Consider the following 23,679-nt stretch of genomic DNA (forward strand, 5'->3'; position numbering starts at 1 on the left):
GAAAAGATTTATGTTTTTCTTTTACAGAAGTAATCTTTGAATGTTACACATTTTTGTGCATTTTCAATACATCATGTATATTGTATTTTCTTCGCCTAATTCAGATCCCTAAAGAGTGTTAAAACAGAAGATTTTGTTTTTCCATCTATGGAGAGAGCAGATGGGACGGTTCTGTGTGGCTGTTTCTGCTGCAATAAAAGCCTGGATTTTATGTTGTAAGGGGCCTGTTAATTTATATACTCTTCTCTTTTTTTTCTGTCTGTTTGTTTCTCTCTCTCTCTCTCTACTCTGTCATCGGTGTCTTCAGGGCCCAGCACTACCTGTCAAGAGGATTCCTGCTCCAATCAGGGTGTGTGTCTGCAGCAGTGGGAGGGCTTCAGTTGCGACTGCAGCATGACATCATTTGGAGGACCGCTCTGCAATGACCGTGAGTCTTTCACCTCTCCTGCTTTTCAACTACTGTAGAAAAACACAATGCACTAATCCACAATCACCCAAATTAGTTTGTCAGTGGATGAGAGCACTTGTGCTGCTATTATTTATGGCATTCTTAAAACATCAGCCAGTTTGATGGCTATTATATTTTTGGAAAATGGTATTGATTATGTAAACTGTGAAAAATAAACGCAGACCAATTTATATTCAAACCTCATGCACTATACTTAATACAAAGATTGAGATCAAAAGATATGAGATTCCACCGATGCATCAGATGTGACATGTCACATTGAATTAAGATGGAATCTCAGTGGCCCTTAGAAAGTGAATACTAGCATAGTGTGTACTGCATACTACACAGAATACACCACATGCTCCCAATACAATACTGTGCTATTAGTGTGTGTATGCATTTTGAACAATAAAATTTCAGATTTAAAAAAATAGTTAGCTACATTGTAGGGGTGACCCCGAATAGTCGAAGATTCGATGCTTCGATAGGAGGAGCCTGATTCGACTACCAATCTCACGGTCGAATCTTCGCAGAGGTGTTATTAAAACGAGGATTAGCCTATGTCATTTTGGCTATATGAATGTGCTCAATGTCTGATTTCACATAGAACTACTGGTTTTCTGTCAATACGTTAATATACAGCTTATTAATGCTGTCAATAAAAATGGGCAAAGAAAGAAGCTTTTAATAAATATGTTTTTAACGTGCGTGCAGCGTGAATAAATGCAAACACCCCGTGACAGATTTAAGTTTCACTTTCGATCCGTGACCGACAGAGGATCGTCTTGTCGGCAGAGATTTAAATCTTTAAAAATGTCTGGGATAAGAAAATCTAAAGATGCACACCATCAGAAAGGATATTCTCCAAGGCTGGATTTAGCATCAGGAAAACCATGATCGCACTTCTGCCGGCCAACGTGTCGTTAACAGGTTGGTTTTCCTCGGGACGTTCTAAAACGCTTAACGTGAAAAAAGCTTTTAAAACGCTTAAATGGCACTTTTACGTGCTTAATGTATGTACACAGTAGGCTACACACCTTAAGAAACCATTCTATGTGCAGATAAGCAGATGAACCCAGAATATCTTTCCTATAGAAAGTCACGTAAAGCTTTTTCTTTAACGGTTTTCTATGGGAGGAAAATGCTTAACGTAGCCTATAATAAGACGCGTTGCATTCATATTCTGGGCTCATCTGCTTTTCTGTAGGCTATATAGTATGCTTTATTAATAAGGTGTGTACAGAATTTGATCTTTTAATATAACAGTTTTAGGACAAAGCCGTTAAGCGTTTTTCACGTTAAGCGTTTTAGAATGTATTTTATCCGCGCACACAATTTGAAAAGACTCAAACGGACACAGGGCAAGTGAAAGACTGGATTTAGTTTTTTCGATCAGGTACAAGTGATTTCAAAACATTTAGGCCGGTTCTAATTTGATTTTTGGATACTGTGAACAAGTTTAGCTAAAATGACTGCCGCTCCAGTTTACCGTTTATTGTTGTTTCTGCAGTTAAAAAGACAAAGTTGACAATCCTGGCCATACTTTCGTTATTTTAATAATTTCTTTATTTTTATTATATTAATTGATCACTCAGGGTGATCTAATTTAACTATTTGTGACTTGTGTTTTAAATATTTGTTCCCCTGCACTTTAGGCATTTTGCACACATTTGTTCTGCTTCTTGTGACTTGATTCTGACTTATTTCGTTTTGTATTTTTATTAAGTATAAATGTATATTGTGTTCTTAATTGTTGATTATTTTTCAGTGCATCGATGTTGCGCTGTAGGCCTACTTAGAGCATGCTCGTACAGGCAATTCAGCCGATTTCATTTGCATGTGAAATGCAAATCCTATCTGCAGTGTGGCCTTTCTGCAGTTATTTATGTTATTTCTTAGTTTTATTGATCCAGAATGTTTTTATTCATTTTCTTCTATATCTTTGTGTGATGTTCTGTACATCGCGGCTTTAAAATGTTAATGCCCCGCCCCCTCCCCAACACCACACACATGATTCGACTATTAGTCGACTATAGGCAGGACTTGACGAATCTGATTCGACTATGAAAATCCTTAGTCCGGGACACCCCTACTACATTGTCACAGCAAGTCCAGTTATCATCTCAAAGTAAAAAAAGCAACCTGTGTTGCATAACAATGTTTATACATTTATTTATTTTTTGCTTTTAAGATATTTCAAGCCTTTATTTGTTATAATTTTGATGATTGTGGCTGATGAAAACCCCAAATTCAAAATTAGAATATTGTGAAAACGTTTTCATTAAATTTGTCGAGTTTCACCTGTATACTGTGTAGTATTAAATAAATAAGTTAGTATTCCTTTCTGAACATAGTCATATTAGTCATACTAAAATAGTCATACTGCCAAAATATTGCAGTCTTCTGCTACACCACTAGAGGGGGTTAGTGGACAGTGCATAGCTGGGATCTGTACCAAGTTATATATCACAATATACTACGACAAAAAATTGACTTAATACACTGTTTTCATAGATATAAATTACATCTAGAGGAAACAAGTGTTCTTAGATTTGTGTGTGTGTGTGTGGGGGGGCATTTATGAATGGGTTTGTAATATTGAGCTGTATCGCAAGAAGAGCATTGACTGAATTTGGTGTGAAAAGCCCCAGTGCTTGTTGCCTGTGAAAGTGCTGAGTGCCAGGAATCTGAAGCAGAGTGAAAGTCCTTGAGATGGTTTACGGAGAAGATCTATTACAGGCTCAAGCCATGCACAGCTAATCCATTCTGCGGGTTTGCCAAACTGATAAGAGCCCGCCTTTGTTCAGGAGGAAGAAACCACATAGACAGCTTGCATTACATCATCCGCATCCCTACACCTCGCTGGAATCTATTCAGTGTGTGTTTTTAGAAGAGAACGGGAGAAGAAGATAGGATCGCTTATGCTACCTAATTAGAATTATAAAGACCCCCCCCCATATATATATATATATATATACACAGTGATATTCAGATCGATAAATGGAGTAAATTGGTGGATTTTCACGTTCACATTTGTTATTGTATGTAAGCCCATGGGTTAATGATTACACTGAATCTTTTACTGTGCAGAGTGTGCAATTATTACAGTATATGTGCACAGTGCACACAATATTAATGTTCCTGCATGGTCATATGCCCATGCGCACACAAACACACATGCTCATTTAGATGTGCAAGCCTAGTGATCATCAGGCGTGAAGGCAGTGCAAAGAGAAAGCATAGTGTCAGACAGTAAAGCCTGGGTTTGAACAAAACATTCCACCTTAAGACCTGCACTACACATATTACAGACCCATCTCTAATGTAAGCTCTCCCTCTCACACACACACACACACGCACACTGATCAAGTCCCTGCAGGGGAGGGTGCAGGTTCCAGAATTAGCACTTGTCATGCGTCAAATGCGAGTGAAAATTTTACTCACCAGTGACTTTTTATATGTAAACAAAATATAATACATGGTTTGATTAAATATTTTCGCAAGAACATATGAAAAAAAGTATTTGCATTATCCACCCAAAATAAAAATATTAACTAAATTATGATCTTCATGTTTTTGTTTGGTTTCCCTAAAAGAGTTAAATTATATTATTATTAGGGCTGTCAAACGATTAATCACGATTAATCGCATCCAAAATAAAAGTTTGTGTTTACATAATATATGTGTGTACTGTGTATAATTATTTTGTATATAAATGCACACATTTATATATTTAAGAAAAATATGTTATTTATATATAAAATGTTTATATTTATATAAAATATACATTATATATAGGCTACATTCAGTCTTTATACAGTATATACATGCAAATATTTCTTAAATACACATGCATGTGTGGGTATTTATGCATTAAAAATAATTATACACAGTACACACACATATATTATGTAAACACAAACTTTTATTTTGGATGCGATTAATCGCGATGAATCGTTTGACAGCCCTAATTATTATTATTATTAATATTTTTTGATTAAGAACATAAATATTTTATTAGAAATAATGTGAAATGTTATATCTTATTTATAATAATATAATTTCATATCATTGTACTTTTATAATTTCATAAGAAATATTTAGGCTGGTAAGTCTTAATTTCTATATTTATGCAAGGGAAAAAACAGCTAATCCAAATTTTCAGAACAAAAAAATGATGTGATAAAAATAATGATAAATTAATTATTCATACTCATATTTTTAGTAAAAATGCAGATAATATGGTTTCATAGCCTGTAAGGTAAATTGTCTGTTTCTACTTTTATGCAAAAAAATAAAATAAATACTAAGCATCTAATTTTCATAATCATAAATGTAATCATTAATATTATTGTTTTTTTTGTTTGTTTTTTTAAGGGAAAAAAATGGTTTAATGACCTGTAATATTAGGCTGTTATTTTTTTCTGAATTTTGTTCGTCACTGGCATTTATGGCAAAAGTTAAATTTGAATGTTGGATTAGAGCATTTGTCCATTAGTCTCATCAAGCATGGACACATTTCAGAGTTGTTTGTCTACTATTGACATGAGCAGTTTGGTGTGAGCTGGTTGTCAAAGAGCATTTCAGAGAACAGTAACTAGCAAGGAGAAATGGCAGGGTCTGCCACTGAAAGCAAAACTGATTTTCTCCGTGTAAATACAATTAATGACGCAGAACGCAGATAATAGGCGGAGGAATTACCTGATTAAAAAATGACCACAGCTATAGAGAAAAACGTGAAGAGATAACACGATTCTCACGTGAGAAATGTGATATTAAATCTGATGAATCGCGCTATTTATGACGGCAATGCACTCGTCGGTTCTCTAACCGAACAAAATGTGTTTAAAAGACGTGCTTCATTTTTAATTAGCTTTTTGCTTATCGAAGATCTTGTTTCTTAATAAACAACATCCAATCGGTTATTGAAGCATCATGGGTGGTGGTGGTAATATGATTGTGGGGTTTATTATTTATTTGTTCTCTTTTCGCATTGTGAATCATTCCTCCTTTCTTTATAAAAAGAAAGCAGCGCAGAACAACAGAAAATAATCAAATTCAACACAAAAGCTGAAGTGAAACGAGAGAAAACAGACCTATCCACTTATTTCTCCCCTACTGTTTAAAATACTTGAAACCTTTTTTCCTCCACAGAATGGAAGCACCAGTATTAAAACATGCTCTACTTCCTTTGAATCTGCTTTTGAGGTCAGCTGAAAAAAGAAATGGATTGGCTCAAACATGTGACTGCCGGAGAACGGCGAGGGTCCTCTGCTCAAAGCAACACTCAGCCTTCACCGTTAGGTGGCAGCCTTGTAAACAGAAAATGAAACACATGCTCATTTTGCAGGCGGGGTTCACATATTCTTTTAATATTGCTGAGAACAATTAGCTCACTATGAATGCGGCAGACTGGTTTCCAAATTGTTTGGTAAACCTCTGGAGCTGAGATGTGATGTTTCATTATGTACAACACTGGGTATTGCTAAAGTCGCAGTGATAAAATTATCTTCCAAATAGAGCAGTTTGGGCTCCTGCTGGAGTCTGTCTTTGAGCCCCTGGCGAGGCGGCTCTGATCACCCTGCTTTGTCAACTTTAATTATACAGTGCTAACAATGCTCAAAGCTGAGAGGAGGGAGAAGCAATGATCTCCTTGTGCGAGAGGAGATGACACCGTGTCACTTTTATAGCGTCTTTCTTCACACTCCAGCTGGAGTCTCTATGGAGAAGCACACCTGCAGACTTCCTCCTATAACCCACACACACACACAACATGGGGTGCACATTAGGGAAAAGGGTGAACCTGACACATTCACCATAGATGTTAGTTAAGTATGTTCTTTTCTTTTGTTTCATTTGTTAGTGAAAAACTCACACTAACAAAACAGATTTAGGGGTTTTGACTGATAGGCTAGACTAGATTGGGTCTTCAAATAGACCAGTGGTTCTCAACTAGTGGATTGTGACCGGTCATGCACAGCATGGTTAAAAAAAAAAACAATGCTAAATGCTAACCTTATGATTGTGCAAAGTTGATTAAGGTCGTTCTAAACCTGTGTGATTTTCTTTCTTCTGTGGAACATGAAGAATGTTTTTAAAAATTGTGTTTTTTTGTCCTTTGGATGAAAGCCAGTGGGATTCAGCATTGTTTTGTACTCCATTGACTTTAATTGTATTGACAAAAACAGTTTAAATATCTTCTTTTCTGTTCCACAGCAGAAATAGTCATAATTAATTAGGACTATGGTTTGGAATTATATGAGGGTGAATAAATGATGACAGAATTTATATATGTTTGTGTTAACCGTACCTTTAAGAAAACGTGCCTGCGTCTTTTTGTTGTCGACGTCAAAGTCTGGGCATCCATCTAAGCAGTATTTTGACTTCTCATACATGCCACTTGGTACCAACTAGACAAATTAGGCAGATGGCAACATGATCAGGTTGCCTGACTTGCCCTCATTTTCAAAAACTGTAAAAAGTTAATCAATTTCACCACCAAATTAAGGTTATGAAGCAAAATCAGTTGAGAACCATTGTGCTAGTTTAATTGAAAACAAAATGTCAAACTATAAAACACTTTGATTTAGATAAAAAAAAAAAAATTACAATTACATCTTAAGCCTTGCTTGAAGCCTGGAAGCCATTGTTGCATCTTGCAAGTAATGAAAGACTGTTATTGAATCAAGCCAGGCGCTGTCCGTGGTGCTGAAATGCACCCAATGACTGTCCTTCCAGTAAGAGAACTCATTCAGCTACACAATGGCCGAAGAGGGAGGCGTATATATCAAGGTTTGACTAGTTTGTGAAGGAAGAGGGAGCCCACACTCTCTGAATTCTAGCTGGACTCTCTTCGAGCCACCCCTCTGTCAAGGAGAAACGAAGACAGGAAGAGAGAAACAACGATTAGGAGGACGAGACACGAGACCCCCCTTCCACAGCTGCACGCGCCTCCCTGATGATCGAGGGGGAGGGAGAGAGAAAAAGAGGGGGAGGAAAACTCAGCAGAGCCTCACCGTTCTCTGTTTCCCCTTCTCTACATTCAGAGGGTCTTTTCCTCTAAGCATGCTGCTTAGGAACGCTTCCGCTACAGAGGCGCTGTGAGAAGTAAGAGAAGAGGAAGGACTTTCTTCTTGCTGACATTTTCAGAAACTCTGACCATCCTTTTCACATGAGGACCACTTGACTACTCTTGCCCTTTCTTGGTTCTCTCTTTCTGTTCTCCTTTGGCGTGTCTGCTAATGTTTCCTCTGAGGCAGTGCGGACTGAGCCAGGCAGCCAGCAGCAGCAGCAGCTCTTGTGTGGTGTGTGTGAGAGAGTGTGTTTGTCGTTTGGGGAGGGGGAGAGGCACTCTGTATTGAGTTAAATGCTGCAGCGGCGATCTCGTCTTGTGTGTGCCATCGCTTCTGGTAGTCTCCCTGCTCCTCTCCTATACTCTCCACGAGGATAACGTGGGATGCTGCCTTGTCTTCATGGGATACAGCTGGGATTCAGGCGATAGAGTGCACTGGAAAAGTCCAGGACTGCTGGGAGGTCTGTAGCAAAGGCTGCTCGCTCTTTTCTCCCTCTTCTCCAACACACCATTACGCCTACCTTACTGGAGTACTGGATCGGATTCCGTGGTTTCTTTTCTTCTTCTCCCGGAGGATTTTGTGTTTTTGAATACCATGAAGAGAGGAATTTAATCCAGGATCATTATCTGAAGTTTACCTCTTCTGCGATGCTCTTTTTTTGAATCCATACCTCGGAGAACTCTGTGGAAGTGCCCTCTCCATGTGGATCCAGCATCCCCATCCCTCTCCATCAGTGATTGGGCTGTTGCATGGTCAGGATCCGAGGCTTGAGCAGGACATGGGTTGCCAGGTGGTTTGAGGACGCCCCTCTTTAAAGTCCTTGCACTCCGGGAGCATGCTGCGTCTGTGGCCCGGCGGGGCTCCTGCTGGTCTTGCTTCCATCCTGCTCCGCATCAACCTACGCCTGGCTCTCTGGCTGCCACCGCTGACTTTGGGGTCAGCCCTGGCTCTGGCAGAGGGGCCTGGGGAGCTCTACGTCCCTCAACATATGCCTCATCACCTCGTGCCTGCCGCCAGATCCCACGCCCCCCTGCGGGCAGGACATGGTGCGTAGCTTATTCGACTGCCACATTCACCCTCTCACTGCTGTGCCATTCGGTAACCTTTCATTCCTAGAGCTTCTGCTTTCTGTCTGTCGAGATTCCTGCATAAGAAGCAGTATCATGCTCTTGTAATCTCATGGTAATAGCTGGAGGTCTATGAGTGTGCTTGTGCAATTATGTGGTCAGGATGCAAATGCGATCTTTAAGAGGTGTTTGTGAACATTATGCAGATGCATTATGCAGAGTACAAATGTTGAGAGCATAATGCTGGCTGCACCACAATCACTTAGCGACCAGCGATTCAGCCTCCCGTTACGCTGACTATGCTCGAATACATGTTTCTAGGGGCCATCAAGGGGGCTGTGTTTATATAAACACCGGGGCCACATCCTTAACCTCTCCTGTTTGAAAGGTCTCTTCCAAATGACTTAAGCTGACCTTTGACGTGATGAAATTATATTAGAAATTACATTGTGGTCACTGTACAGTGTGTGTGTGCATTTAATTCAGCGAACCAGCCAAATTGAATGTATTAGGTCTAGAAGGGACAGTGGACAGGCTTTTATGCGAATACTAGACCCCAGGGCCATCCAGCGATTTCTACACTGGTGCATCCCCCACACTTCCTTTGAAACTCTATTACTTCTACATTGCTGTTAAATCCCACTGGCCACTACTCCTGAGACCGGTATACTGTATAAATTGAACACCTTCTGCTTTATTGCACCAGATTTTTTCCCCTCTCAGTTTGTGTTGTAATGTCTCGTTGCGGCTGGCTGTTTAAAACTATCAGGGCGATTTCCACGCTGTGTGTGCAGAGGGGCTTGAGCTGTCAGTGTGTGATCCACTGCACTTATATAACGAGACCTGGCTGCCTCTCAGCATTATCCTCACAGATTATGCTTTGATCAAAAAAACACACACTATTGAATAGAGGCAAGAGGAAGTGAGCGGAAGCTTGTGAAGTGAGACGAGTCATTTATCATCCTTTCTGAAAGGCTCTTAGTTTTTCTTCTTTACCTCCTTGCCTCTCTCCCTATCACTCTTTCCTTCTATCTTTGTCATATTCTTCTTTTCTGTGTGTGTGTGTGTGACACAGCTGGCGTCTCTAATGGCAGGGTGTGCTGAGATCACAGAGCCCCGCTGCTCGTATGCGTCCCCCCAGGCAGCGAGGCAGCGCATCAGGGTCCATTGCTTCTGCGTCCGCCCCCCTCCCGGCCGAGCTAATCTAAACCTCTCAAACCTCCGGACTCCTTTTGCCCGGGAATATTCGGCGACATTGTTCACAGCTGAGCATAATTCACGAGCTCTGATAATAATAAACTGAAACCGAAGCCGCTTCCAGCTATGTGTCTGCTACGCTATTTACAGCACCAGCGAACACCTCCTCAGCCGAACTGCAAATCTTTTCAGCCCTACCTGCTTCCAGCCCTGTTTTAGTATGCCGCGACAAGGAGTTTGAGAACAGCACGAGTTCTGTTGTTGCAGCAAAATTACCATTTAAAAACCATTAACAGTAGGTTATGTGGAGTGCAGGAAAGTGTGTGCGTGCGCCCTTGTCTGTGTGCACTAGTAAATGTGCCCTCTCTCCCACCGAAATGATTGGACGGGAGCTGAAAATGAAATCAGAAAGCGAGGCAAATTATCAGAAGTTACCCTGGGCTCCAGCACAGTGTTTTTAAAGTCAAACCCATCCCCTTTTTTTTTTCATTTTGCTGCAGTCTTGCACTTTTATCTCCCCTTTCCTCCACAGTTACACTGACAGATATAACACAAGCTACATTTAGATGGAGTTATACAGTAGAAGAACGCTGCGTTCTCTCACACCTACAGAAAAAAATAATCGTATGTAACTTGCAGTGTAAAAATCGAACAGTGTAGGTTAAACATCACTCCCCCTCATTCTTTAAAAAACAAGTTTGTGTGCCTGCATATGTTTATTAATGAGTTAGTATGCTGCCTCTCTCTTCTCCACCACTGCAAATCTGAGTAGGGTTGGAGTAAGCGAGCTGATGGGGCTGAGTAATCTCCCTCGATCTTTCGCTCCCGTCTTTTTTGCACTCTTTTATGTCAGAGCTTTAGTTTGAGACGCCCGAATTGCTGTAATGAAAGGATGATGTGGATTTGCTGGTGAATGGTGATGTGCTTGGTTAAATATGATACTCTGAGAGGCTGAGAATTCAAAGCGTAGGATGTCCTGACTAAGAGGAAGATAGAGGGAATTAAAAGAGGCAAAGAGATGAGCAGAGTGGTCAAAGACTACATGCACTTGACAGTGATATTCCAGCGGGAACAATAGAGCATCTCCAAACACAGTGAGACATTGAGTGACTGCACAGGGCTGCAAGCTGCACTCTATAGTGGGTGCATTGTGTGTGTGTGTGTGTGTGTGCGAGTTTATATGAGAAAGACATATCATCCCCTTGATAGTATGGAGGTGATTGATTCTTTAAATGCTATACTCTCTCCTAGGAGAATCTGGAGAAAGAGAGGGAGAGATAGAAGGAACAATAGCTGGGGTGTGTAATCTAAACCCAGTCAAGCCAAACCTCCAGAGAGATTTCTCATTATGTCACTGTAGCTCACACATGGGGCTCAGGGAGGCTTAGACTGGACGTACTGGCACACACACACACACACACACACACACACACACACACACACACACACACACACACACACACACACACACGCATACACCTGCAAAGATTATTACACATGCTTCCGTCTAATAAAAGAGTTATTTGTGAATTCATCCCTCAATGTCGACACAGCACTTTCTTTCTTCATTGTTTTTCTTCCTTTCTTTAATTTCCTTCCCTCTGTCCTTCCTTCTTTCCCTCTTCCTTCCTTCCATTGTTCCTTCCTTTCTTCTCTCTTTCTATTTTGCCTCCTTCCGTTTCTCCTGTTTTTCTTCCTTCCTTACTTCTTTCCTTTTCCTTCCCTACTTCATTCCTTTCCTCTTCATTTTTTCTTCTTTCCTTCCCTCCCCTTTTTCCTCCCTTCATTCCTTTCTTCCATCCTTCCCTTCTTTCCTCTTCCTGTTTTGCCTCCTTCGTCCCTCCCTTCCTTCCTTCCTTCCTTCCTTCCTTCCTTCCTTCCTTCCTTCCTTCCTTCCTTCCTTCCTTCCTTCCTTCCTTCCTTCCTTCCTTCCTTCCTTCCTTCTCTTTTACTAATCTCATCCTTAACGTCTTCCCTTTTCTCCTTTCTTTCTTTCTTTCTTTCATTTTTTCTTTCTTTCTTTCTTTCTTTCTTTCTTTCTTTCTTTCTTTCTTTCTTTCTTTCTTTCTTTCTTTCTTTCCCCAATTCCTTCTCTGCTTACATTCATTAATTTCATTTGTCCATATCTTCCTTCCTTCCTTCCTTCCTTCCTTCCTTCCTTCCTTCCTTCCTTCCTTCCTTCCTTCCTTCCTTCCTTCCTTCCTTCCTTCTAATTCTCTTCTTCTTCCTCCTTCCGGCCTTCTTTTCTTTTCCTTCCCTCATTCATTCCTTTTCTCTTAATTTCTTTCTTTCCTTACCTCCCTCTTTTCCTCCATTCCTTTCTTTTCTCTTCTCCTCCTCTATACCCATTATTTTATTTCTTTACCTCTCTGTTCCCCCTTCCTTATTTCTTTCTTTGCTTCTTTCTTTCTTTCTTTTTTTCTTTTTTCCCCCAATTCCTTACATTCCTTCATTTAATTTGTCCATTCCTTCTTTCCTTCCTACCTTTTTACCTGTTTTTCCTTCCTTCTGCCCTTTCTCATTCCTAAACTTTTACTTACTGTTTCTCCTTTTTTTTTTTTTGTCATGACAGCTTTGATTTTTTTTCCCTCTGCTTTTCTTATTGCAAATGTAAAATGCAAATCATACACACAGATCACCACATCTGTATACACTCACAGGAGAATGGACACGCTCACACACCCTCAGCTTAAGCCTCATCGTCTCCTAAACCCCCTGGAGGTGCTCAGGAGCCGAAAGCTCGTTATAAAAACACAAAGCAAATCAAAACAACATCCACTAAAGTGCCACAGCAGACAGGCTTTCAGCCAGCACAGCACTGACCGCTCTTTCTCAGCTCTGTTCTAATTGGCCCTGGAAAGGTCAGCAGGAGAAATACCAGAGCTCTACCACGACCACAAACCCCAGTGCTCCCTGCGTCTTTCACTCTTAGTGGTCTCTTTTCACGTGTGAACTGCTGGTTTTTCTCCAGCCAGGCCTCATTGTGTTGAATAATTCTGCGAAGCAGCATAGAGTCAGCTGCGGCAAATATCCTCAAAGGTAAATTGTATTGTCGTAATGTGCTGTATGATGCGCTGCTCTCCAGATTTGTAGAAAATTCAGTTTGTGCCAGGCTATTGTCCTTGAATTGCATTGCACTAAACATGAAATAATTCAGCAGACTTTACATTTCACAATGGGTTTATTGTTTTATTAGATCTGATTCATTCAGCCCCCTCAGGTCTGACAATAAAAACTGAAGAGAGTATTAAAGAAAGGAAAGGAAAATGTTTTGACAGTGCCAATGATGCATGTAAAAATCAAACCCATGAGGCGTGCAGGAACTGAACAGTATTAGAACTGTCCGTGTAGACTCTCAACAGCGTCCCGAGGCAGCCACCCACCCACCATAGAGCCTAAACTCTCGCAACCAGAGACTCTGTCTCTGTCAGTCACCCGGAGGATTCCTTTACAGGCAGACAATAAAACCATGCGCTGCGCTAGACCCGTCATAAACATGACGCCTCGTCTTAAAACCTGCGTCTTAAGTTGATTCCTGGTGAGGGAGGGAGAAACCGCAGTCAGATTTATGAATGTTTCTTTCTTGCTGTTTCTGCTGATGATAACGGCCAGTTTAACCGCATCAAACACACAAATGCAAAGATACACACATTCGTCTACACATCCGTACGCTCTTAGGTTGGCCAGTGTTCCGCTCGAGCTGTTGCCTGTAATTACCCAGTTGGTGTGGAGCTCTGTGGTGTCAGTCTGGTAATTGGAGCTGCAGTAATTCACTTTTTAATTGCCTGTTTATTATTGCAGAAGCCTCGGTTTTGTAGTTGCAGCACAGCTCACACTGAATGTTTAATAAACAAATACAATGTCACAGACTCATATTTCACGTAAACATTATAATTGCTTCACATAAAAAACCATCAACACACTCACTCTCACCCACACACCTATTCTTTTCAGCATAATGGAATAAAAATAAATAAATCCTGTCCATAACTTGCCAGGTGGATGAGCTAACAAAACACACACAAAACAATACGCCACATACCTGTAAAAAAAAACCCACAGTGGCATCCAAACATCTGAGACCACATTGAATATCTAGGATTTTTTTCTTTTAAATTAAAAAAAAATAGAACAAAATAAGAAATATTAATCAAAGTTTTGTCTTATTTCCTTCGCTGGGGTCAAAGCGTATATATTAAGACATTTTGAAATGTATGTTAATTGTTAAATTTAGCTTATTCAAATTGTTATGGTGACTATATATTTACATGTATGTATGTATGTATGTGTGTGTGTGTATATATATATATACACACACTCACATGTACACATTTTTAGCAGGATTTTTTTTATTAGGAAAATGTTATATGGAGTAGTAGACACCCCCACTGTAAACCTTTTACCAGATAATTATAGATTTGAATAACCTCATGAATAAGTCACTTGCAATGCTCTTGAAACTCATGAAGGTTACAGCAGCATGTCATTTCATTTTTAGTGGTTTGAAGTGTTACTTTTAGATTTTTGTATACTTCTCTATGTGGGGTCTTCACTTTGCCTTCTGTTTATTTTGACAGTATTTTCATACCAGTGGGGTGCATGTGTATTTGTGTGTACACAGTCACACTAGATGTGCAGAACTGTGTGTGTGTGTGCGTGTGCGCGCGCGTGTTTGCCCACCGGGTGAATGGCTCCAACCCTGCAGAGTTTGACTGATGTTCCTTATTCTAGCATGCAAGTAGGAGGTGGGCAACCCAACACAATGCACCGTAATTTTAGACCAAACTGCCAGGGTCCTCACAATATGTCTGTTCTCAGGAAAGAGGCATCCAGGGACATGAAGCAGAATAGAGTGGGAGCTCAATTCATTCCCCATTCCGAGACACGAGCACAATGTTTTGTGTTTCTGAAACGTTTATTGATGGAAAGTCAGCTCAGTGCAGCTTATAAATATTGTGTTTTCCGCAGTATGATTTGCTTCTTATAAGCCCCCAAGACAATGACGGTATTGGGTGTCATTGATTTTACATTTAAACATGGATCCGAGAAATCAAAAGATGAGGTATGAATTGTTCCAACTTTTTTTACACATGAAATTATTGTTTGAAGAAGGGACGAGGGGATTAGGAAATTACACAATGCTGATTCCAACTCATTATGTCTCAATGTGTCAGAGCACAAATGTTAACCATTAACAGCAACTTTTGCTGTCTTATGCAAATAGAGAGTCTTAGGCATAGTATATCCAAAAATTTAAATTCTGAAATGTAATCACCCTCATGTTGTTCCAAACCTGTATGCTAGCAACATAAGGGTTAATAAATGATGAAACATTCATGGGAACTACTGCAGCCTTGTGCAAATAAAGAGACTTTAAGGGATATTTCACAGAAAAATGAAACTTCCGCCATTATTTTATCACCCTCATGTTTTTCCAGACCTGTATGCTAACAGCATGAGGGCTAATAAACGATGACAGAATTTTCATTTTTGGCTGAACCATCCCTTTAAGCAAAATAGTATTTTAGCTTGTGTAGAGAGGGATCCGAACTGAGACCCTGGCAGAAGAAGAAGCTGGTGCGTAATTTAATTTCTCCAGCACATAAAGGAGATTACGGCTATGATGGGATTCCAGAGGGCCAGGTAATATCTATCTCATTAGAACAGCTCTCCCAAGCATTCACACACAGCTCTTCTATGGGACGGCAGTCTGCCCTCTCTCCTTTGCTTGTTCCTGCTGATTGACCTCAGAAGGGCGCTGGAGTGGAAAGACCCGCACGGTTGTTAGGTAGCGAGGGTCTTCTTTAAAACCCAGACCCAGCTGCCCACCTAGCCGAGATGATGGAACATATTTAAGAGGCTAATGGTCTGGCTTGCACAAAGAGCCTGCCTCATTTAACAGCATCAGAAAATAGACTTCAGAGAAGAGGTTTAACCCCGTTAGGAGGAGGGCAGCAAGCTCCTTAACCACATCAGGGATGGGAGTGAAAAGTCAGGCTGAGGGAGATAAGAAAAGAAAGAAAAGAAAAGAAAAGAAAAGAGGGTGTCTTGGAGAAGCGCCCAAGTAGTTGGTATAAGAGCCGACTGCACGAACACAGAATCCAGCAGAATGAGGAGAGATGACAGAAAATTATCAAGAGAAAAGGGGAGAACAGAATCAAGGCTTGACGCAGGCCAGATTCAAACCCATATTTCCCACGTGTGCACCATATCTTGTGTCTGAAGTCTGTGTCGCTATGCCGCGTCTTCAAGAATCCAGCGGGTATTTAAACAGAATTGTTTCACAGTTCCCTGCAATACTCGTAGCATTCTGCAGTCGCTTTCTTATAATAAAATAAAAACTTTTCAGCTCAAATCAATAAATAATTTTCACTTTATTTACTTAGTAGCTGCATAAAAAAAGAAGTCAATGTTCAGTCAGCCTATCATTATGACATAATAAACTCTCCTTTGGATGAAGTCAGGATCACCCTGTCTAGAGTTTCTTTATCCCCAAAAGTCATTATTTACTCACTCTCATGTTGTTCCAAACCTGTAAGACTTCCTTTCCTGTGTGAAACACAAAAGATATGGCAATACTTTACAGTGTCCTTTTTATACTATAGTAATAACAGTAATTTATGCAATCATGCAACTGTAAACAATTGCCAGCAACAAAACCCCAACTATATGCCCGTAAGTACATTTTGTTAATAATAATAGTGTAATTACTCTGTAACAAGGACACCCTAAATCAAGTGTAACCAGAGGAATTTTGAATTACGTCTTTGTTTATTTATCTATACAATGAAAGTCTATGAGGTTGTTTTAGGCCCCATTGACTTCTATTATATATACAAAATAAGGTGAAACATTCTTCAAAATATCTTTTGTGTTTCACAGAAGAAAAAAGTCTTTGGAACAGCATGAGGGTGAGTAAATGATGACAATTTGTAAGGCTGAACTGTCCCTTTAAATACATTTATGAGTCGGATGTCAGCTTGTATTTTTAAAAGTTGATTGCACTGATTTTAACTTTCAGTGCACCCGTGCATTGCCCATTTGTGCCCGTAAATCTCTGCACAGCTTTACGCTTCCCTTCCCGGCAAATCCATTCACTCACCCACAGCTGCGAATTACCGCCATACTGAGCGACAGATATGAGGCAGGCAGCCGTAGCGGTTCGCACGAAACAGATTTCAACAGAGCCTAAATCTCATCTATTCGCTCTCCCTATCCGCTTCACATCTATGATGGCCTGTGCGCATATGTGTGTGTGAAGTTCAACCATCTGAGCCCCGCTAATGAGCAGAGCTCATTTCCCTGCGTTTCGAACAAGCCCGTCAAGGGAGTCGTCACTAACTGGGCGTTAGTTTGCGCGTGAATCTGTGCGCGCTTGTGAACATTTGTGTACCCGTGTCAGCGAATGTGCCTGCCCCTAGGGTGTTGTTTTTGGAGGGGGTCAGGCCGATCGCTGACACGGTGTGAAACAGTCTCATTGAGATGCAGTCAAGGGGGCTGACGAGAGCCCGCTGGTAAAAATCACGGAGAGCGGAGCTAATGAGCAAGGCTCTGCAAATAGAGAAACGTTCCAGGAAATAACCCAGCTCTTCTGAAACCGCTCTCAGCACTTTAACTCGGGGCGTCTCGCTCTTCTGAGAGCTCCGGCCTCCTCTGGGTTTTTTCCCCCGTGCTGCTTCGCCGCCCGTCTTATCTGCATCTGGAGCTCAGAAGCGCAGCAGTCACGCTCCTCGGAGAGTGAGTGTTGAAGTGCGTCTCGCATCTCCCGAGGCTGTTATCTTGAGGTTGATGAGCTCTTTGCTCTGCAAACACTACCCCGACTGCACCTGCCACAGTAGAAGCGCTTTCGCCCGTTTTGCTATTGAAGTCACGCCTGATCAAAAGAGCTGGCACAGTCCGCCAGTTAATGAGATCAACTCCATTAGAACAATTTCTCTCTATCTCTCCCTGCAAAAAAGCGACGCCGATTTATCCGAGAAACCTTCCTGCAGGCGTTGAATCACAGTGACCCCACTCACAGTAAGCTACCTGCTTCTGACACTGTAATTAGCTCTGTCAGGCATTAGCATGCGTCTCGCTGAGCAGGAATAGCTGTCTAGTCCATGCCGTGTTTGCCCACCTTCGGCAGAATAAATGCATGCAGAAGTAGGCACTGGGCTGGGGGCCGTGAGGCTGGATTGATTGTCCGGTGTGTTGGCGGGTGTAATCAGCTCAATCAGCACAGGGCTCGGATGGGGTGTTGAGTGGTTGTAGCAAGAGCGACTCTGTTTAGCTCATGCTTCAGCAGACACAGGTGCTCCTGGTGACATCAGCGTACCGAGGGTCACCTAAGGGCTATAATTTAGCCAATCAGGGACCAGCAGGGGCTGTCTGGCACTCTGATGGGTTCATCAAGATACTCCCGCGCTTTGTGTAATGGAGCAGAGCCGCCGCGCATACGCACGCACACACATGTGAAATGGAAATAGTTTTCTCACTTATTTTGATGTTCTTACACTTAATATTCTGTTCCTCTCTTTTTCTCATTCTGCAGCGGGAACCACATACATATTCGGACGTGATGGAGGGCTCATTGTGTACACATGGCCGCCCAACGACAGACCGAGCACACGAGCTGACCGACTGGCTGTCGGGTTTAGCACTCAGCAGAAGGATGCAGTCCTGGTTAGGGTGGACAGCTCTTCTGGCCTGGGAGACTACCTGCAGCTTCAGATTGTGAGTCTTACACAAACAAACACTTACAGTTGGGTCACAAAGTCTGAGAACACAAGTGAAAATGCATCTGTTTTCATTCTAAAATATATTAGCAGCATAGCAATTTAAGTGAAATTTGAATTGAATAGATTCCAGATGTTCTTAATATTTAGTACGAACTCCTTTCACTTTAACACAACAGTAATGAGCTGCATGAATACCTCAAGTTTGTGTCAAACCTGATGATCGTGTTATCCAGCATGATTGGAGAATTATCCAGTGAGCTGAAAGAACATCTGATCGTTTGTACAAAGAGTCCAAGAAATATTGCAGAATCTTGAGTCATACTTTTTTGCTTTAAAAAAATCAAACGTTTAAACTTTATTTCCAGGTTTAATTCTTTCCCCACCAGCATTTTTTTTTTTAAGGTTGCCAGCCACCGCCAGTGTTTTTGGTCATTTTCACAGAAAAATGTCATGGCCCATATTTGGTTGTATGAATATCTGAACATGCAATATATCAAAAGAAAGAACAGAGGCTCCGTTTTATTCTAGCTTCATGCATTTTTTTTTAATAAACACTTGAATGTGGGTAAGTTTCATAAAAAAAAGCAACATTTTGAGCAAAAAGCTGAGAAAATCACATTTTTGTCAAAGACTACGTCTGGATCAGATACAATGTACAATCAGCAAAACATAGATGGAGTAGATTGAGTCCACCAACACCTCCAAAGCTTGCACAGTCCTAACCACTTGATGGTTTGACATTTCACGCCGTTTTTTTATTTTTATGTTTTATGTTTTTTGTTGATGATCGCATTATTTTTCATATGCATGCTTACATATGAGATCACTCGTTTCTGCTTCTTCTTTGCCTGTGTTTTGATCTGGAGATACTGTACTCATTCAGGAGAGCCGTAATGGCGCCCCCTACCGTATAACAGTGATAAAACGAAAACCCATAAAAACTCGTCAATGACATGGAGGCTTTTTCTCATAAAAGACGAGATAACTCGTCAATGGCGGGTAAAGAGTTAAATGAAAAAAAATCACAGATTTTCAATACTATCTCAGACTTTAGTCCCCACTGTTTGAACTTGCTTAAACCTACACAGACTCTCCTGAGAATGCCTGGTGTTCATTCATTCTCACACAAACCCCAGAGTAGAAATTCTCCAAGCGCCGTGCTCCCGAAGAACCCTGTGAATGATCATTAGGGTAATCATAGTGTTCTACGCCTCCTCCGACACTCAAAGTGCTGGTCTGTTTTAGAAAGTTCCAGCGCCTCAGACCGCCCTCATGAATAAAATCTGTATAATGTTCAGAATAGAAGGCTCTACCAACGCTTGCTCAAAGGATGCTATTTGATAGAACCCGCATTTCCTATGACATGCTGTGCTGGAGGAGTGGGAGGTGGAGGAGGTGGAGGCAAGGGGGACAGGAAAGTGTTTGGCACTGAGCTTCGAAGAGTTATGTATGTTTTTTTTATTTATTTATTTTTCTTTCTTTCGTTCTATTTTTTTTTTTTTACGCCCACTCCTGCTGTAATCACAAACTTGATTCCCAGAAGAATCAGCGAGCTCTCTCAGGGGTGGCATCATGGCGTGACTGTTGCACGACTGCCTCAGCAAATGCGTTGCGATCGAGGTGAGGTAATGATTTCTCCAGCTGAGCCCTGGAGTTTACGATGCTGCTGTCTATATAAGACTTCAGCTACAGTGCTGCAATGCCCCGACGTTCTCCACACTTTCCTTTAAAGGAATAGTTCGGCTGAAAATGAAAACTCTGTTGTTATTTACTCTCCTCATGTCTTTCCAAATTGGTATGATTTAAATTGTTTTCATAAAATGCAAGAGATAATTTTTTTTATCCTGGCTGATATATTCGATATAATTAATGAAAGTAAATGAATGGCTAGTGCTGACAAGCTCCAAAATAACACACAAATGAACAAAAATACCATGTTTGTCACAAAAATATGTTACTTTAATGATGTTTTTGTGGAGCTGAAACGCTCCAATCCTCATCATCTTTTAATTGCATGGTGCGTCCAACACATTTGAAAAAAGTTCTGCTTTTGTGTTTCGCTGAAGAAAGAAAATCAGGTTTGGAAGGACATGAGGGTGAATAAATTACATATTACAATTCCTGGTACTATTAAATATGTCTTTAATACACCAAATCTGAAGTATTAACAGTAAGTTTAGTTTGCATGCTTGTGCGAACCCTGTGCCCTACGTACATAAATATCCAGGTCGGATATTTGAATTAATTTTGTGTTATCGATCAGCAGACGTCAAAGAAGCTCCGAGCACAAGCATGATATCAGATGCCCTGTAGACTGTGGTTATGATTTACCTTCTCATGTACTTGGAACATCGTGTTCCTTCCGTTCGCATTTCAGCTCAGATATTAGCTTGGGAATTAAAGGTGGTAGGTAGTAATGATGTCTTCGGAAAATGCATCTTAAAATGAGCTTGCCGGAGTTGCGTAAGACCAAGATATGTAGCACTTTACATAATGCCTGTAATTAAGATTATCACAGATTATATATTTCCATATATTGGCATGACAATTAATCAGGCATCCATGACTGATATATGGCTTTTTGGCATAGGGATGGCAGGGAATGTTTATGAGCAAATTAAAGGCCCCTTAATGTCTTGATGCGATTAGCGGTGGATATCTAGGCTAATTCTAATGTGTGACTGGTGGAGTCTCTGCAGTGCTACGTCTGCCATTTTTGATGCTTGTTGGACTGATGACTGCTAAGCCAGCATAAAAGGTATTTACTAAATGAATCAGCGTTGTGTAGGAGGGTAAATTAGCTGTACCTACATCGCTAACCATCTATAAAGCAGTTGAAATCACAGATATCCAGTATCATTTTTACCCCATAATTAACAGGGGGGGGGAAATATCTTCCCTTCCATTTCCGTTTAATTATATTTAGGCACTGACTAGATTAAGCATGTCAGTATTGACATTAATGGCGAGACTGTTCGGTGATGTAACGGAATGTTTTGATAAACCTGTCTGTTGACTGGGAAGGATATCATCATCCAGAGACTGCCTTTCTGAAAGTGAATTAACTTAGGATCATTGACCATGTTAACGAGCGGCCCTTGATGTCCTGATTTTTCAAACAGACAGTGGCGTCCCTCCCCCCCACGCCCCGTTTCTGCTTATGACCCTAAACACTTGTGACAGAGTTCATTTAAATCTCATCATATCACCATCACTGGGGATTATCATTAGTCATCGTTCACCCCAAATCATTGAGCCACTTGCTCATGCAGAGAGAGAGAGAAATAACAAGACGGAGAGCGAGAACTGTAAGGAATGGTGAGACAGGCACTGTACAGAAAAGTAAAACATTCGTATGCATTATTTCCCTCACCATAATGTTGCATTTTAAGGGGTAATGGCCTATTAAATACATTTCTTCTGCTCAAGATGAGCTTGCCAGCTGCTCGAACCCATGGCCAAATGCCCTGCGGACGGCCCGGCCATTTGTGGCAGCCATGCAAGCCGCCAAGCAGGACAGGAGTGAAGGAGAAATGGATGATGACTGTAAACGAGTCAAAGCCAAGTGATTATACCCCTGGGGTTTGACCAAATCATTAGCACTTTCTGACCTCTCACACTCTCCATGCCAAAAGAGTGTGTGAGCGTGTGGGCAGTCTAATGAGCACATCAGTCCAATTGAAGAATGGTGACAATCACAGCTAACTCAGCAGTGAGAGGTACAGAGGTGTGAACGGTAGTACTGACAAGGGGATAGAGAATGTGTGTGAGGGAAGGAGAGAAAGGAGGTGAATATAAACAGCTTTCAGAGAGCACCTGTGCTGAGATGTCAGCGATAACAGGCCATGTGAAAGGGATAAACCCAAAATTGAATATTGTCATTTTACTCACTCTGTTTTGAGACTTTCTTGCTACCATGATGCACAAATAACAAGAAATCACCACAAAAGATCATTAAAATGGTCCATTTTACTTGTGCGCTATATTCCTAGTGTTTTGGGGCCATATAATATCACCATCTCTGTTTTAGTGGCATCATTGCCTCCATAGACATTTGGTCATGTGATGAGAGAACTAATAAAGTTATAGCATCAATGTGCCGTTTTTATAGTTCATTCGAATTGTTCGAATGAAACTAACATTCAAAAGTTTGAGGTTGGTATCATTTTTTAAATGTTTTTGAAAGAAGTATCTTATGCTCACCAAGGCTGCATTCATAATTATGAAATATTATTACAATTTATCATTAAGCATATTTTAAAATGAAATGTATTCCTGTGATAGCAAAGCTGAAGCGTAAGTTTATGTAGGGCACTTTAAGGCTTCAGAAGAAGAGAAGATCAGTGTATTACAACTTAGATTTCAGTCTAATCATCAAACAAATCTAAAGTTTGGCATGAGAATATAGCGGGTTCATGATACGATTATGGTTGTTTTGCTGCTTTACAGACCTAGTCCCCATTCATTTTAATTTGTGAAAAGAACAGCCAGGATATTATAATAAAAAAACACCTTTTGTGTTCCAATTAAATAATTTTCATTTTCGGGCGAATTGTACCTTTAAAATTAGGTAATTGAAAAATAATATGTAAATGAATCATATATATACTGTATGTGTAGAGAGAGAGAGAGAGAGAGAGAGAGAGAGAGAGAGAGAGATGTATATATAAGATGTATATATATATTAGATGTCTCCAGTCAAAATGACTTCGGGCAGCCAAAGAGACTCATATGCTTACACACATGCACGCACACACACTCGCATTTGGATGAAGGTGAAAGTGAAAGAGAGTGACAGATGCTGATTTTCTGCTTCAATTGTGTCTGAGTGGGCAAGACATACCTGGTCAGACATGAGTGACGTGTGACATGGCTCTGAGTGACAGCAAAGTGTCTGTTGACCTCATACCGTCAGTGCAGACTAAGCCTGTCTCCACCCAGCAGCTCAGATGGAAACAGCCAGTGCTTCAAAAATGGAAAAATGCCATTTTGCTTCTCCGTCGAAACCCAACGACACTTATTTCCTCCATCCACTTACCCGTATAATTTGAGTACAAGTCATTCATGCACGTTGTCATTTTTACATACCGTCAAACTATATGCCAGGTCATTATGCAATTAACGAGTGGCGTGGAGAACAGTTTGACTGGCCACAGACGATTTAATATTTG

At 40.8% G+C, this 23,679-nt stretch overlaps 1 protein-coding gene across 6 annotated transcripts in view; it reads left to right on the plus strand.

The window, feature by feature from the left end:
* The window catches only part of nrxn1a (neurexin 1a), a 197,477-nt gene that overhangs the window by 130,106 nt on the left and 43,692 nt on the right, over nt 1–23,679 (plus strand). For 4 of the 6 annotated variants that reach the window (XM_056255588.1, XM_056255582.1, XM_056255584.1 and 1 more), the window contains 2 exons: nt 308–427; nt 18,322–18,503. In XM_056255588.1, the coding sequence (XP_056111563.1) occupies nt 308–427; nt 18,322–18,503 (302 nt within the window). Of the gene's footprint in view, nt 1–307; nt 428–8,172; nt 8,571–18,321; nt 18,504–23,679 lie in introns of those variants that run through there. The other 2 variants (XM_056255587.1, XM_056255585.1) reach the window with 2 other exon arrangements.

Source organism: Rhinichthys klamathensis, unplaced genomic scaffold (assembly GCF_029890125.1).
Source record: "Rhinichthys klamathensis goyatoka isolate OS25496 unplaced genomic scaffold, OSU_Roscu_1.1 h1tg000121l_1, whole genome shotgun sequence".
NCBI classification, from domain to species: domain Eukaryota; kingdom Metazoa; phylum Chordata; class Actinopteri; order Cypriniformes; family Leuciscidae; genus Rhinichthys; species Rhinichthys klamathensis.